The sequence below is a fragment of the Narcine bancroftii genome, chromosome 10, assembly GCF_036971445.1.
Source record: "Narcine bancroftii isolate sNarBan1 chromosome 10, sNarBan1.hap1, whole genome shotgun sequence".
In the NCBI taxonomy this organism is placed as follows: domain Eukaryota; kingdom Metazoa; phylum Chordata; class Chondrichthyes; order Torpediniformes; family Narcinidae; genus Narcine; species Narcine bancroftii.
Window position 1 is genome coordinate 29645766 of NC_091478.1, and position 18271 is coordinate 29664036.

An 18271-nucleotide genomic window follows, 5' to 3' on the forward strand; every position below is an offset into this window, starting at 1 on the left:
AATGAGGTCCTGCATCTAGGCTGGTTCAGAAGGTTAATCACATAGAATCAAGTGACCCAGATGACGCTGATTGGAGACCTGTGACTCGTGGGGTACCACTGAAATCGGTACTTGGTCTATTATATTAGTGTTTGTCATCTATATTAGCAACTTGATGTGGTTAGCATGGTTAGTGAATCTACAGACGACACCGTAATTGGTGATATAGTGAACGGTGAAGAAGGTTATTGATAAGATCTCAATCAACTGGAAAAATGGGCTGAGTTATGGCATTGCAATTTAACTTTTACAAGTGCAAGATCCTGCAGTTTGGGGAGCTAAACCAGACCAGAGCTTACACGGATTTGCACAGCCCTGCACTTGTTATAGCACAGAAACAGAGGGGTGCAGGTGTATAGTTCCCTGAAAGTGACATGGCAGGTAAATAGGGTGGTAAAGGTACATGGCATGCTTGCCTTCATCAGACGGGGAAGTGAGTATGGGAGTTGGGAAATCATGGTACAACTACAAATGAGACCATACTTGGGGTATTGTGTGTAGTCAGATCTCCATATTACAAGAACAACAAGACTGTATAAGTTGGGGCTTTTTTCTCCTGGATTTTTAGTGGGCAGACCTCAAGAGCAATTTTTAAAATCACGAGGGGTACAGATAAAACATATGGACATTGTCCACTCCCAGAATGAGGGAACAAACAGCTAGAGGCCATAGATTTAAGGTGAGAGAAGAAAGATTTACGAGACCTGAAGATTTTAAATGCATGGAAGGAGCTGCCACGGGGAGTGGTAGAAGCAGGTAATTACAATGTTTAAGATATTTATACATGGATCAAAGGGGCTTACAGGAAAATGGGACTAACCCATTGGCTAGCAAGGATGAGTTTCCATGTGCTCTAGCTGCATGTCATCCCCTCCGAAGGAGCATTCTGTGATGGTGGTTGCATCAATGAAATATCCTCTGCAGATGGGACACAGGATGTAGGGATTCACATCCGCCAGACAAATACTCTGCTCAGTTCTGGGGTACATTCAAGGTTGATATGTGTAGTCATAGAAGAAAGGAGATGGGGAATTATCAGGCAAATGAAACTGAGGCACAGGATTAAATTCAATCTCATTGAATGGTGGAGCAGAGTGAAGGGTATGATTTATGAATTTGTTTTATGGGTATGAGAGTTTATTGTTACATACACAAGTGCAGTGCACAGTTAGGAACATAAGCTACACCAGCAGCAAGAGTCTAAATTAAATCAGCTCAACATACCACGAGGCAGAAAACACTAATAATAATTATAAAAGGAAAATAAAAAGGCAACGTTTCAATCATGCAGATGGATCTCTTTGTGGTCCTGTCTGAGAGGTCAGGAGTCCAAAACAAGGCTGCTGGGGTAAAAATAAGACAAAGCATTCCTTTACAGGAGTGAAGAGCCAACAGACAGTGGTTGCTGGAGGTCAGTGGGAAACCCTGGACCCCAGGCAGCAAGTTTTGTCAGGCAACAGATCTGCCGCTGTATTACTGAGCAATGGAACAGGCTTAAGGGGCTGAATGCATGCTTTGTTACTTTCCTGCATATATCACTGCTGTACTGGCCACATACTGTCAACTAGAGTGCTTTCTGCTGTGTGAAGTAAATGGGGGGGGGGGGGGGGGGAGGGGAGGGGGAAGGGTGGTTCTAAAACATTTGAATAAAGGACAAACTGGGATTTCATCAGCTCCATTCTCACCCCACGATCAATGAGTTATTTTACACTGTTTTTTTTAAATTTTTTATTTTTCACACCATAAATCACATTAGCCATGATATACACTTTTTCTTTTTCACACATATACAGTGACTTTTTCTCCCCTCCCCCCTCCCTCCTCCCAAGCCACCCCCCCCCCACCCCCCCCCCCTCTCATCCATTTTAGGTATACAATCTAGGTTGCATTAAACCAGTCAGACAATGTTGTCATTCAACAAAAATACACCAGAAATTCTACTGAGTCCATTCTTTTCTTTCCTTCTCCTTCCATCAACTTAGGTAATGTTTGTCCCCGGTAGGTTTTCGCTATTGTATTTAATGTAAGGCTCCCATACTTGTTCGAATATTTCAATATTATTTCTTAAGCTATATGTTATTTTTTCTAATGGAATACATTTATTCATTTCTATATACCATTGTTGTATTTTCAAATTATCTTCCAATTTCCAGGTTGACATAATACATTTTTTTGCTACGGCTAGGGCTATCTTAACAAATCTTTTTTGTGCATCCTCCAAATCAATTCCAAATTCTTTGTTTTTTATGTTACTTAGGAGAAAGATCTCTGGATTCTTTGGTATATTGTTTTCCGTTATTTTATTGTTGACGTGTTTGAATGCCAGTAGCCAGCTCCCACACACACTGGCATGATCAGTAAACTCCTTTAGCAGTGTGGTTGGATTAAACATTGGACCCAGGATATCAGGGCAAACCCCAGCTCTTTTCAGATTAAGGCCTCGATATCTTCCACAACGATCCAAATGAACAAGGACTTGCTTGAACATCTCCTCTAGTGAGGCCATGCTCTCTCAGTGCTGCAATGCGCAGCACCAGCTTTCAACTGCATTCTCCCAGTGATAAGTGTACAACCTATGAAGCCCAGCTGTCATATCTGTAATAATTCCTTTTATGTGTAAAAGGGCATAGCACATTAATAAGACTGTCACTACTTACAGGTATGCAAGCATTCTGTGATGGTGGTTGCATCAATGAAATATCCTCTGCAGATGGGACACAGGATGTAGGGATTCACATCCGCCAGACAAATACTCTGCAGGAAAAAGAACAGATTCTCTCGGAACCTCCCTCTCAGTCGGTAAATGAAGCACTGATGATCAATCCTCTCCCAGGCTCCCTCCCAGTCTGATAAATAGAACACTGATGATCAAACCTCTCCCAGGCTCACTCCCAGTCTGATAAATAGAACACTGATACTAAAATTCAGTGCCCACAGCCCAACTGCATTGCAGCACTTATTCCCAGCACTGGAGCCTTGACCTGAATTACATTGTGAATCAAATCAATTGTCCACAGTTTGTATCACTGATCCATGCCTCCTTCATGGAGTCTCCTCTCCATTTCAAGGGTGTTTAATCAAACTTAATCCTCTAGTCTTTCAACCATTGCCTTTAAACAGCATTTTCTGAAAGTATTACTAAAACTTGAAAGGAAATAGTCAAAAGATGTAGAGTTGATGCTTTAACTGCTTGGAATACCAAGTCTCAAAATCAGGGTACAGGCTTGCTCCACACTTCTCCTTTGAACTCCCCCCCTCCCCCGCCCACCCCCCCTCACAACAATCTTGTCCTACTGTATGTGACATTTATACTTTGGGGAAAAGATTGTGGCTATCTACCCTTCCAATATCTTTCATAATTTTATAAACCTTCATCAGGTCTTTCTTTAGCCTCCAACACGCCAGAGAACACAACCCAGGTTTGTCTAAACTCTCTTCATATCCATAACTGTGGATCGGAGCTCAATCCACAGGGCCATAAGATGGCAGAGAGGATCACTGGAGACTCCCTTCCTCACCCCTCCCAAAACAATCTATGTGGCGGGATCATTGTCTGAAGAGGGTATGCAAAATCATTGAGGACCTCTTACACTCTGTACACAGCATCTTTCAGCTGCTCCCATTGAGGAAGAGATACAGGAGTCTCAGAGCCAGCACCACCAGGCTGAGGAACAGCTTCTTTCCATGGGGAGTGAGAATGCTGAACAACCAAAGGATCTGCTCACACTAACCATCCGAGACTCTCATATTCACAAAATAATATTTATTTATCTGTATAGATATAACACTTGTCCTGCATATGTATTGTTTGACTATATGTGTTGTGTGTCTGCAAAAAAATGATTTGCACCAAGGACTGGAGAATGCTATTTCATCAGGTTGCACATGTACAATCAGATGACAATAAACTTGATTTGATACCCCTGAATCCAGAAATATTTGGAATTCTCTGATCAAGGGCTCTGTGGCCACGTCACTGAGTGTGGTCAAAACACAAGATTCTTGAATGTTCTGGCAATGAAGCAATATGGAATTCATGCAGAAATTTGTTCCAAGGTAAAGAATTAGCCATGATCTCTTGATGGCAGGGATGGTTTTGGGGTTGGTGGGTAAAAGATCTGAGGGCGGGGACCGTCTGAGGGCGGGGACCGTCTGAGGGCGGGGACCGTCTGAGGGCGGGGACCGTCTGAGGGCGGGGACCGTCTGAGGGCGGGGACCGTCTGAGGGCGGGGACCGTCTGAGGGCGGGGACCGTCTGAGGGCGGGGACCGTCTGAGGGCGGGGACCGTCTGAGGGCGGGGACCGTCTGAGGGCGGGGACCGTCTGAGGGCGGGGACCGTCTGAGGGCGGGGACCGTCTGAGGGCGGGGACCGTCTGAGGGCGGGGACCGTCTGAGGGCGGGGACCGTCTGAGGGCGGGGACCGTCTGAGGGCGGGGACCGTCTGAGGGCGGGGACCGTCTGAGGGCGGGGACCGTCTGAGGGCGGGGACCGTCTGAGGGCGGGGACCGTCTGAGGGCGGGGACCGTCTGAGGGCGGGGACCGTCTGAGGGCGGGGACCGTCTGAGGGCGGGGACCGTCTGAGGGCGGGGACCGTCTGAGGGCGGGGACCGTCTGAGGGCGGGGACCGTCTGAGGGCGGGGACCGTCTGAGGGCGGGGACCGTCTGAGGGCGGGGACCGTCTGAGGGCGGGGACCGTCTGAGGGCGGGGACCGTCTGAGGGCGGGGACCGTCTGAGGGCGGGGACCGTCTGAGGGCGGGGACCGTCTGAGGGCGGGGACCGTCTGAGGGCGGGGACCGTCTGAGGGCGGGGACCGTCTGAGGGCGGGGACCGTCTGAGGGCGGGGACCGTCTGAGGGCGGGGACCGTCTGAGGGCGGGGACCGTCTGAGGGCGGGGACCGTCTGAGGGCGGGGACCGTCTGAGGGCGGGGACCGTCTGAGGGCGGGGACCGTCTGAGGGCGGGGACCGTCTGAGGGCGGGGACCGTCTGAGGGCGGGGACCGTCTGAGGGCGGGGACCGTCTGAGGGCGGGGACCGTCTGAGGGCGGGGACCGTCTGAGGGCGGGGACCGTCTGAGGGCGGGGACCGTCTGAGGGCGGGGACCGTCTGAGGGCGGGGACCGTCTGAGGGGGAAACCTTCCTCCTGCTATTTCTCACATTGTGATGTTCAGATAGCTCCTGCCTCAGACTTTCAATGTCAATTCATTGCATCCACTCATTTGATTTCAGTTTCCTTTATTTCTCGAGTGGAAACTCCCTTTTCTCCCTACCTGACCTTCCTTTATCAATCTGTTTCAGTCTGTTTCCAAATGCCCCTTACATTGGCTACCCATTTCTTTCCACGGATGCTGCCTGACCTGCTGAGTCCTTCAGCGACTCTTTATTTGTGAATGGATACTGACTAGTGCAAGCAGATAAGATTAGTTTAAACTGGCATCACGGTCAGCCCAGACATGGTGTGTCAAAGGGCCTTTTCCTATGCTACAGTATGTTCCCATTTCCAATTTTTCTTGTTGCTGGACTGTTAGGTTTGGAGGGGACACTGACGCTGGTCTACTGGTGATCGGGAGGTGTGACCAAAGTTCATAATGATGGAGGCACAAGGGAGTGATGGGCTGGACCACCTTGCTGGAGGTCCAGTGCTGTTGCCCAGGTCCACACCTACCCTGTCCTGCAGCTGATTATGTTGAGGATCAGGGTCATCCCAAATGTTGTATCCCCAGCTGTAAGAGATGGAAGTGCCCAATACCATGGCTGGAGTCACACAGGAGGCTGCAGGCACTGGAATCCAAAGCAAAACACTAGTTCCTCTGGGAGGAACTCAGCAGGTCAAGCAGCATCAGTGGGAGAAAAAGAATGGTCGACATTTCGTCAAAACTGAGAATGTGGAGAAGACAAACAAATTGAAAGAGGACCATGTTGGGGGAGCATGATAAGGCCTCAGATGGGATTGGTGAAAGTATGATGGATGGAGACAGTAGATTGGCAGATGCAGACAAAGGAGATGCAAGAAAAACAAAGGGGCAAAGTAGAAGGCGGCAAATCACACAGGGAAGAGCGTGGGATTAGAGGCAAAAGCTGGCAATGCTGACATCTGATAAGGAGAGATTAGAATGGTGGTGGAGAGACCACCTGGAATCAAAGTGGTGGGGGTGGATGAGGTAAATGGAAGAATCCAGAGGAGAGATGGAACATTGAGAACATAGAAATCTACAGCACTGGACAGGCCCTTTGGCCCAATGTAATGCTGACCTGGTAACCTACTCTAACAACTGCCGAAAACAGCCATTCTCAACTTTGTATCGTCTGGACCCCAGGACTCTGCTCAAAGAATATGGGTCCCCTTCCCTGTGAAGTAGTCATTTAGTTGGTTTCTTCCATACTTCTCTCCTTCCGACTACAAACAAAACATTTTAAAAATTATGATTTCGGTCCATGACACCCCCTGCCACTTGAAAGTGCTGTGGCCCTGAGGGGAGTGTCGTACGGTCCACATTGAGTACAGCTGGCCGAGAACTTTCCGACTGCATAACCCTCCGTTTTTCATAGAACATGACAGGACAGTACAGGCCCTTCAATCCACGATGTTGTGCTGGCCAATAGAAACCTTTTCAACTAACTAAACCTTCCCTCCCTTATACCAATAATCCACTATTTCTCATATCAGTGTGCCTGTCTTAAGTCTTTTAAATCTCCATATTGTACCAGCCTACACCACCACCCCTGGCAATGCATTCCAAGCACTCACTACTCTCTGTATGGAAAAAAAAACTTAACCCTGATGTCTCCCCTAAACTTTCCTACCCTCACCTTGTACAGATGTGCTCTGGTGTTTGCTATTCCTGCCCTGGGAAACAAGTGCTGGCTGTCCACGATGCCTCATAATCTTGTAGACCTTTATTGTCACCTCTCATCCTTCTTCACTCCAAAGAGAAAAGCTGTTAACCTTGCCTCAGAAGAAATGTTCTCCAATCCAGGCAATAGACTGGTAAATCTCCTCTGCAACCTTCATAACTTTCACATCCACCTGCATATGCATTGTTTGTCTGATGTACGTTATGTCTGTGTATTTTGCGCCAAGATCTGGAAAACAGTGTTTCATCATGTGGTACTTGTGCAATTAGATGGCAATAAACTTGACTAGAACTGAACACAAGTGTGGTCTAACAAGAGTGTTACAGAGTTGCAACATTACCTTTCGATTCTTGAACTTAATTCTCCCCATGAATGATGGCCAGCATACCATAGGCCTTCTTAACTACCCTGCGTGCCACCTTGAGAGATCTATGGATTTGGACCTCAACGCTTCTCTGTTCTTCCACATTATTAAGAATCCTATTATTAACCATGTACTCTGCCTTCAAGTTTGACCTTCCAAAATGCATCACTTCACATTTATCTGGATTGAACTCCACTGTCACTTTTCCACTCAACTCTGCATTCTCTCTTTATCCTGCTAAAACCTACAACAGCCTTCAACGCTATCCACAACACCTCCAACCTTCATATACTCTGCAAACTTACTGACCCATCCCTCTACTTCTTTGCTCAGGTCATTTATAAAAATCATGAAGACCAGGGGTCCAAGAACAGATTCCTGTGGAACTCCACTGGTCACTGACTTCCAGGCAGAATATGTTCCATCTAACACTACCCTCCGCTTTCTACAGGCAAGCCAATTCTGAATCCACACAGGCAAGGTTCAATGGATCCCATGCCTCATGATTTTCTGAATGAGTTTAGCATGGGGAAACCTTGTCAAATGCCTGGCTAAAATTCAAACAGACCATATCTACTACCCTACTTTCATCAATTTCTTTTGTTACTCCCTCAAAAAAATCAATTAGGCTCATGAGACAGTGACGTTCCCATCACAAACCCATGCTGACTATCCCTGAGAAAACTGCACTTCTCTAAATGCTCATAAATCCTGTCCCTAAGAATCCTCTCCAATAGTTTGCCCACTACTGATGTCTATAATTCTCAGGATTCTCTCTATTATTATTTTTTTTAAATAATATTTGCCATTCTTCAATCCCCCAGTACCTCCCCTGCAGTCAGGGATGATGCAAAGATTATGCCAATGCCCCAGCAATCACCTCCCTCACTTCCTGTAGTAACCTGGGGCACATCTCCTCTGGTCCCAGGGAATTAGAAACCTAATGTTTGTAAGAAGATCCAGCATTTAATAAGATTCAAAGAATGCAGAGAAGATTTACTAAGATGTTGCTGGGTCTTCAGGAATTGAGTTACAGGGAAATATTAAACAGGTTAGGACTTTATTCCTTGGAGTGAAGAATAAGCGGAAGATTGATAGAGGTTTACAAGATTATGAGAGATATAGACAGAGTGGATGCGAGTAGGCTTTTTCCACTTAGATTGGGGGAGATAAATACAAGAGGTCATAATTTTAAGCTGAAAGAGGAAAGGTTTGGGAGGGGGGACAGAAGGGGAAAGTTCTTCACTCAGACAGTGGCTGCAATCTGATGTGGTAAATGTGGGCTCAATCTTAAGTTTTAAGAATAAATTGGATAGATACATGGATGGGAGAGCTCTGAAGGGTTGTGGATTGGAAAGAGGTCAATGGGACAAGCAAAATAATAGTCAACACAGAGTAGAAGGGCTGAAAGGCCTGTTTTCTTTGCTGTAACTCCAATATACTCCAGCACATAAGCTTGTTCCACTGACCTCACCTTGGCCAAGGTCCCTCTCTCTGGTGAACATTAAAGTGAAATATTCATTCAGGACCTCCCTGACCTCCAGGAATATGTTGCCTCTTTAAGGAATACAAGGGCAAAGTATTACATGAATGGGGAGATAGTCAAAATTTTGAAGTGGAAAGGAACGGGAGTCCTTGTGAAGGATACCCTAAAGGTTAATCTCAGTGGTGAAGAAGGCAAGTGCAATATGGGCATTCATATTTAAAGGAATAGGATACAAAGGCAGGGATGTGATGTTGAGGCTTTATCAGGCATGCATGAGGCCTCATTTGGAGTATGAGGTACAGTTTTGGGCTCTTTATAAAAAAAAAAGTTTGTGCTCACTTTGGAGAGGGTTCAGAGAAGATTCACAAGAATGATTCCTGGAATGAAGGGACATGATGAACATTTCACAGCTCTTGGGCTAGATTCCTTTGATTTCAGAAGAATAAGGGGAGAACTCAGAAGCATTTTGAACGTTGAAAGGCCTGGACAGAGTAGGTGTGGCAAAGTTCGGGGAGTCTAGGACAAGCGAGCACAACTTCAGGATTCAAGGGAAAACAGAGATATGAACCTCTGGAATTTTCTATCATGGGTGGTTTTGGAGGCCAAGTCGTTGGGTGTATTTACAGTGAGATTGATAGGTACAGTAAAAGTCTTAAAATCAGGACTGCTCAGGGAGCAGAGGTCTGGATTTTTCCAGATTCTCGGGCAGTACTTTTAATTCAAATTTATGAACAGGTAAATTTTGATAGTCTATTAACTAGATGGCATTAACATTGACTTCTCTGGTTTCTGTTGAACACCACCCCACCCCCCTCACTTCCCTTCTTCCCCCTTCACCTTCCCCCAGCTCTTTCTTTCTCCCTTTTCCCGTCTCCTTTCACAAGACATAATCAATTCTCACTCTGCCCTTATCTATCCAATTAACACCTTTTGTTGGTCTGGACTCCTCCCTCATCCAGCACTGTCTGTATTCTATGATTTCCTGTTTTTGCCCATTCTTCTTATTCCTTGCAGAAGGGCTCAGGCCCGAAATCCTCCAACATTTCAGTTACCTCCATTCCCAAAGCTCCCAGTGGCCTCGCCTTTCTTCCGGGTGGGAAAGTTGGCGGCCTGCACTTGCGCAGTGTGCTTGCTCCTCCAATATCCCGGCAGCACCCGCACGCCGTGGGAAAGTGCGGGAAGCTCGGGCAGCAGGCCCCTGCCCTCCCACTAATAGGCGGGCGGACCCTGCGCTCTCACCTCCACCTGGCCCGCTGCTCTCCCACAGGGCTCCTCCTCATCCTCCTCCAGCCACGTCTCCACATCGATATTATCGGTTGAACTGCTGCTGTCCGAGGTTGGGCATCCACCCGATTCCATCTCCTCCTCACATCGCGACATCGCCCCGCGCACGGAACCATGGCCCAGGGTGGCCGGCCCTGCGTCTGCGCACGGAACTGTGGCCCGGGGTAGCCGGCACTGCGTCTGCGCACTGAACTATGGCCCGAGGTAGCCGGCACGGCGCCTGCGCACAACACACGTCGCTGGACGCTGTGGTCAATGGGATCGGGGCACACTCTCTGGCATTGTAGACACCGTGGTTGAAATGAAGACACAATGCTGGAGACACTCAGCAGGTCAAGCAGTGTCTTTTATATAGCAAAGGTAATCAACGAATACATAACCGACGTTTCGAGCATAAGCCCTTCATCAAAGTATGGGGAAAATGTCGGCAAGCACCTGAGCAAAAAGAGTAGGGGAGGGTTGGTCGCAAAGGCAGGAGGTGATGGATGGAGATGGGAGGACAGCAGCGATCAAGGGGAGGGAAGAGGAGAACTGGGAAGGGAGGGAGGGAGGGGGAAGAGGAGAGCAGGTTGGCAAAACGAAAAACGTCGATGGTCATGCCATCTGGTTGGAGACTGCCCAGACAGAAAATTTGGTGTTGTTCCTCCAATTTGCAGGTGGCCACACACAGACGTGGGAGTGTGACTGAACTGAAATGGTTGGCCACTGGGAGGTCGACAAAGAGATCTCCCAATCTGTGCCCAGACTCTCCCATGTAGAGAAGGCCACAAAGGGAGCATTGGATGCGGTAAATCAGCCCTGTGGATACACAAGTAAATTGTTGCTTCACTTGAAAGGCCTGAGTGGGTCCTGGACCCTGGTGAGGGAGGAGGTGTGGCACCTCCTGCAGCCACAGGGGAAGGTGCTGGGTGAAGGGGAGGCACAATTGGTGGGGAGGGATGAGTGCACAAGGAGTCAAGGGGGGAGCAATCTCTACGGAAGGCAAAGAAAGGAGGAGAGGAGAAGATGTGTCTGGTAATGGGATCCTGTTTTTAGTGCCAGTTTTGGTAGTAGGATCCTGTTGTAAGTGCCAAAAATTCCAGAGGATAACGTATTGGATGCAGAGGCTGGTAGGGTGATAGGTGAGGATAAGGGAATTCTGTGTTTATTGTGTCTGGAGACAGAGGGGTGCAGGGCAGATGAGCAGGAAATTAAGGAGATGACGGTGAGGGCTGAGTTGATGGTGGATCAGAAGACAAAGACTTCAAATCCCAGCGTTTTGCAGCACCCCGCCCACTCTGTGGCACGTTGCCTGGTGGGTACTGGTGCCTGTGCTGCAGCTTCACGTGGGCAGTGGGTCCCCGTTGTGAGAAACAGAAGTACCTTCACAGAAATTGCTCGAGACAAAAATTGAGAACAAAGAACATTTATTATACAACAATGCAAAGTTGGGTGCTTCCCCTTACCCTGGGAATACACACAGATACTGGGGCTGACCCAACTTTTATACATTTCATTTCAGTACAGAGATACCTTCCCCCCAACATTCTTCTGCCTCCTGGATTGGTTTAGCATTAGGTAATTCTGCCCACGTGGATTCTAACTTCTTATCAGTTTATGTGCCTTCCTGCAAACTTGTTAGCCAGAGAAGTATCATGTCTTTGTTCTTCACTCATTAATCAATCCCTAAGACTTGCTAAAGCTATCTACTTGTTATCCTGTTTTGAAGATCCTTAGTTTATTACACTTTTACAACCCTTCCTCTTATTCCAGCATCCCTTCACCCTGATTTCACCCATAATACTTCATCTCTAATGAGCACTTGCTTGACTCCTCACATTCCAGTATCCCTTCACCTTAAGTTAACCCATAATACTTTATTCTTAATTGGCACTTGCTTCCAGTATCTCTGGACTCCTAACATTCCAATATTCCTTCACCTTAAGTTAACCCATAATACTTTATTCTTAATTGGCACTTGCTTCCAGTATCTCTGGACTCCTAACATTCCAATATCCCTTAACCTTAAGTTAACCCATAATACTTTATTCTTAATTGGCACTTGCTTCCAGTATCTCTGGACTCCTAACATTCCAGTATCCCTCACAATCCACCCTTTTTCTTTAGCTACGCTTAGTAAATCCCCATTCGGTAATGTTCTGTTAAGCTTGGTCCTTCTCCCAGCGGGTGAGTAAACGAACTGCGGCCTCAGCATCATCAGACGGAGTTTGGGAAGCATACATCATTTGGGTTGTAGTGACCTGCCGAAGGGCCCGTTGGATTAAACACTGCACACAAGGCATTAGGCAGGGAATTATTATGAGGGCTAAAATAAAAAGCCCAGCTGCTATAAGGGCCGTGTGTATCCAACTCCAGTTGCCAGTAAAAAGTTTAGTCCACCACATACCGGACCAGGGATGCCAAGTCTGGACTGGGACATGGGAAAGTTTTCGAATTCCTGTAGAGATATTCTTTACTGCCTGGCCATTGTCATCAATTTTCAAACAACAAGGTTCAATTTTCCACAGACGCCGCCCTCAGCGGCTAACAAGTAATCGAGGGCCAGGCGATTTTGATAAACTGTAGCACGTATCTGTTGCTGCTCATCAGCCAATAAATCTAAGGCTGTTGCTGTCTGATTGGTGATCATTTCCAAAACTGCCTGGAGTCTGATCAAACGATTTAGCATATAAATGGGGGTTCGGTATCCCCATGATCCATCCTGAGCCCAAGTAGCAGGGCCATAATATGAAATAATACGTTCAGGGGGCCAGTCATCACCCCAATCTCCAATCTTGAGCTCTCTCTTTGAGCGAGTGTCCTGAGGAGATTGTGGAATCAGGCGCATGTATAATTTGGTAGAAAGGTGATGGTCGGCCGGCAGTAAGACAAATTGAGGTTGAATGATTCCAATACAACAAGTGCCGCTCCAATCGGGTTCTAAAAAAATATAAGCCATACTCCCACAAGTCCAATATAACCCTCTGTCCATGTGGGACAGTCTGGCCCCAGATCTGCCGAAGTGAGGGTATGCCCTGGTAAGGATTGTTACCTGAACAGTTCCATACGTCAGTGGTCTCATTCATACTCCCATAGAGCACACAATCCGAATCTCTTCTCATAGAGAAATACCAGGTAGGGGTTGCAGCGGTTGCAAGGGAAAATTGGTTGGTTGGGGTTGGGTGTTGGGTTTTTCCTCCTTTGTCTTTTGTCAGTGAGGTGGGCTCTGCGGTCTTCTTCAAAGGAGGTTGCTGCCCCCCGAACTGTGAGGCGCCGAGATGCATGGTTTGAGGCGATATCAGCCCACTGGCGGTGGTCAATGTGGCAGGCACCAAGAGATTTCTTTAGGCAGTCCTTGTACCTCTTCTTTGGTGCACCTCCATCTCGGTGGCCAGTGGAGAGCTCGCCATATAACACGATCTTGGGAAGGCGATGGTCCTCCAATACATATAAAAAAACAATAATAATCCACGAAGAGGAAGGCAATTGCGTTGTTTCATTGATTATTCAGGAATCTGATGGCAACAGGGAAGAAGCTGTCCTTGTGCCGCTGAGTGCTCATCTTTAGCTCCTGTACCTTTCCCCCGATGGTAGCAGAGTAAAGAGGGCATGGCCTGGGTGGTGGGTGTCTTTGTGGATAGAGGCTGCTTTTTTAAGACTCCACCTCATGAGGATGTCCTCGATGGAGCGGTTTAGTGCCTGTAATGTCACAGGCTGATTTAACAACCCTCTGGAGTTTATTCTTGTCCTGAGAGCTGGTGCCTTCATACAGGCATTGATGCAACCAGCCAGAATGCTCTCCTCAGTACACCTGTAGAAGTTTACGAGTCTTCAGTGACATATCGAACTGCTTCAGACACCTCACAGAGTATAGCTGCTGGCGAGTCTTCTTTGTGATTGCATCAATACGGAGGCTCCACGACAGATCATCGGAGATGTTGACACTCAGGAATTTGAAGTTCTTGGCCTTCTCCATTACTGAGCCCTCAATGTGTACTGGGTCATGTTCCCCTAACTTCCTCCTTGTCCACAATATCTCCTTGGTTTTGCTGACATTGAGTGCAAGGTTGTTGTCATTACAACATTCAACGAGCTGATCTCCCTCCTGTACACCTCCCATTGCCATTTGTGATTCTGCCAACAAATGGTGTCATTGGCAATCTTGTAGATAGCATTGGAATTGTGCCTGGCCACACAGTCATGGGCGTATAATGAATAGAACATCAGGCTAAGCACATCTGTGTTGATGATCAGTGAGGAGATGTTGTTTCCAATTCATACTAACTGTGGTTTTCCAATGATCTAGTTGCAGAGTGGAGTATAGAGACCTGGACCTTAGCTTCTTGAGGGAATAAAGGTATTGAAGGCTGAGCTGTAGTTTATGAAGAGCAGCCGTATGTTTAAGTTGCTGTTTTTGAGGTGATCCAGAGCCGAGTGGAGACTCGGCGATATTGTATTTGCTGTGGAGCAATTATGACGTTAGGCGAATTGCAGTGGGTGAAGATCTTTACTTAGGTACATGTTAATTGTACCTTGGGTACCTTCTCTTGGGTACTGGGATGATTGATGCCCTTTCAAAGCTGGTGGGAAACTCTGACTGCCACAATGAGAGGTTGAAAATGTTCGTGAACACTCCGGCTAGTTGGTTGGTGCAGATTTTCGGTACTCTGCCCGAAATTCACATTCCCTTTTGATATCAGCGTTTAGGGCATGACTGAGCATTGAGAGAATGCATCAAACACTTAAAGAACGGGTGACCGAAGTTACAAATTACAGGTCATTGCCCATTTTTAAGTGACCCATTGGAACACAGTCTCTAACAATAAATTGCACTGTATGTACATTGCACTTCTTACTCTCAACACTAGATGCCGCTGCCATTTTGAACAACTATTAAGGAGTTTTATTGTATTCATTTAAATTACATTAAAGAACAACAGATGCAGAAACGTTGGCTGAAATGTGTGAGTACATAAATAAACTACTGTAATGTAAATGGCTAAACTGTTCAGTAGTGTCACATAGTTATTTTGATAGAAAATGAATTTTCAATGACACAGGGTTTTCTGGTCTAAAAATAACATTCTTCTTGCAGTGTAACTGGTTGAAAACTGCCAGGCTTAATACTGTTTGGTCCGTAACTCCTTATATTTTTCTTTATGTGGCCCACAACCAAAAAAGGTTTGGCCACCTGATTAAAGGGAACCTAATGAAGGCCCGAATGGAGGCCAGGTAAGTTGTACCAGCAAAGGCAGGATAATAATCCAGATGTACAAGACCTTTTACAGTAATCTTGACTGGAGAAATGTATGCTCTGGTGGACTCCAAGGAAGGGCCAATGTGGAAGCACTGGTCCCATCTGAAAAGATTCATTGGCAGAAATGATTTGCCATGTAAATATATCCCCACATTACCAGTGAACATGAAACCTAACCAGTTACGGCCAGAAGATCCTGGATAACTGAAGGTGTCGCCCTTTTGAACCTCTCTTGACAGCAATGAAAATGCTCACTGTAAATGGGGAACATAACCAAAGGTTGCCAGCTGTAGGATGTACTGATATGATGCTGTTTACACAGGGGATATGTGGTGTGGAGATGGACAATTGAAAATTACACAGTGCTCGGGGATGTTTGTTGAGGAGTTTGTGGGTGGGAAAGAAGGATCCCATGTTAACATTTATCATGTTGAAATTTAATGTGGTCCATAGAGTACACATGTCTAAAGTTAAATGATCTAATTTTTACTCGATTTCAACTCTCTATGTGACAAACGTAAAATTGCTGAGGCTTCTTTGACTTATATGTATTGGACTTGCTCAAGTTTAGAAACATTTTGGAAAGATATTTTTCAAACATTATCAGTTTCTTTAGGTTAAATTGGAATCTTGCCCTTTAATTGCTCTTTTTGGATCATTTTAAGATAATGATGTTTTACTGACTCCAACTCAAAACCAAATTTTACCTTTATTTCATTGAAAGCCACCTACACATACACATGGTTAAATTGTGTTATGTCTTGTTTTAGAAAAAATATTAGATATGCCATTAAAGATTCAAATACTAATTTCCTAAAGACTTGGGGCCCTTTTATAAACCAATATCACAATCTAAAGTTTTAGGGTTGTTATAAGTTTCAGTGCTGTGCTGTCTATTTCCAGGAGGATTGTTTTCCCCAACCTTTTGTAGTGGTCAGGGTTTTGAATGAAGAAGGGTGTTTCTTTTCTTTTTCTTGTAATTTGTATTTCAATATATAATTAAATTGTTTAATTTTTGATTTACTGCAAACTTCAATAAAAATATCTTAAAAATAAACATTTACCATATTGGGGCACAAGACCAAAGAACCACTCACATCTCAATGCAGCAATGAAACTTGTACGGTAATGTGACAGGGCTGCTTGACACGGTTATTGTTAGAAGAAACGGGGGATGGGGGGAAGATTGCTCGAATCCAGGCTGCAGACACATGCAGGCAGTTGTTAATCTAACCACTTTACTCCTCTCTAGGTTTTGCGAGGGCCCAGTACAAATCACCTTTTCCAACTTTTACTCCATAAGCAAGTCAGTTGGGAGTGAATTTAGAATAAGCAGATGGAGAAGAGAAATGGGGTTAGTGGAATTGTTAGGAACAGGTTATGCAGCGGGTGTATCCACAGTTAACAGTTTAGATATTTTAGAGATGGGTTCGCAAATCAGTTCTCTTTTGAAGCTCATAAACCAAGATGATGGTGATCTGGAACAAGCCCATAAAATATGGAACAAGAGGTAGAGGGAGATTGTAGCTATTGCAGGATATCACTAATGAGGTATGGATGGAGTGAACACCCAATGCCATGACAAAGATGTCCTGGGAAACTGTGTAAATGAGAGAAACCCACTATGTGTTGCTGCAATCCCCAACATGGTGACCATCAGGTGTACCCTCTGAAGAGAGTGCATGTCAGAAAATATGAGGAAACATGGATATCTAAGAAGCCCGCCAGCTTGTGCAATAGTGTCACACATCCGCAAAGGGGGGGGGGGGGGAGGGGGAGGTGCACCTAAGGCTACATGAACAGAGGGGAAACTATTGGGTGCATCCAGAGGGGATTGCACAATATGGCCTGATGTGGCAGTTTCACTTCAATTAATGACTGTTCTCTGTCTAAAAACCTTCCAAAAGTGCACGGTCATCAGTGGCAGCTAAATCTACCATCCAGGTCCTAGGCTGAGCTTTAGTAAGGCCCCCCTGACCTTGACCCCCTGCCCCCACCCTTAATTGAATAAAGTGAAATTGTTCCATTTATTAGCCTTTGGGTGTGCTGCCTTCACATAATCTGAATTTATCCGTCGTGTATGTGCTGGGAATACACCAGTTGGTATTTGGTTGGAGGGGAGGCAAAAAACCAAAATAATCAAACAAAACTTTACCTTACAGAAGCTGTCTGCTAGCCCCAACTAATTTGAAGACTGTTAAGTTATAAAAGGATAGATAAAATCAGTCCGAAAAAGAGACCTCAGACTCGCATGTGCATTCAAACACAAGCATTAATTGACAGGTAGCATTGGGACCAAGATTCCACTGCTGATTGACAGATGAACATGGTACTTCCGTGAACCTTGATTGATGTGTGGACCCAGGACTAACTTGAGCGCATATTGACATGTGGTTATATTGGTGTACCAGTGATTGTGACGGGCCCCTTTACCTTATGGGTCCCTAGGCTTTAGCCTAGTCAGCCTAATGGTTAATCTGCCACTGACCATCAAGCACTTTGGCAGAAAGGATAAAAGGGCATATGATTATTTGGATGGAGAGAACATTCAAAATTCAGGTGCAAAGGGACTTGGGAATTTTCGTGCAGGATACCTCCAGGTTGAGCCAGTGGTGAAGGCGGTGAATGCCATTCATATCTAGAGGAATAGGATACAAGAGAGGGGATGTGATGTTGAGGCTTTAATCAGGCATTAATGAGGCCTCACTTGGAGTACAGTTTTGGGTTCCTCATTTAAGGATATGCTGGCACTGGGAAGGATTCAGATGATTTACAAGAATGATTCCTGGAATGAAGGGATTAGCATATGAGGAATGTTTGACAGTTCTTGGACTGTACTCATTGCAATGAGTTCAGAAGAGGGACTGTTGAAAGGCCTGGACAGAGTAGATGTGGCAAAGGTGTTACCCATGGTAGGGGAGTGAGGGACAAGAGACAGAACTTCAGGATTGAAGGGCTCCCATTTAAAACAGAGATGCAGGGGAATTTCTTTAGCCAGAGAAGGGGAAA

The 18271-nt window shown here is 45.9% G+C and overlaps 1 protein-coding gene across 2 annotated transcripts in view; it reads right to left on the bottom strand.

Annotated features, from left to right (window-relative positions):
* The window catches only part of pcgf6 (polycomb group ring finger 6), a 50468-nt gene extending 40289 nt beyond the window's left edge, over positions 1 to 10179 (bottom strand). For both annotated transcript variants that reach the window (XR_011345459.1, XM_069900436.1), the window contains exons 1-2: positions 9982 to 10179; positions 2697 to 2793 (exon numbers count right to left, since the gene is read on the bottom strand). Coding sequence is in view for 1 of the 2 variants with exons in the window: in XM_069900436.1 (XP_069756537.1) it covers positions 2697 to 2793; positions 9982 to 10122 (238 nt within the window). In the remaining variant the exon portion in view is untranslated. The remainder of the gene's footprint in view (positions 1 to 2696; positions 2794 to 9981) is intronic.
* Positions 10180 to 18271: the final 8092 nt, after the last annotated feature.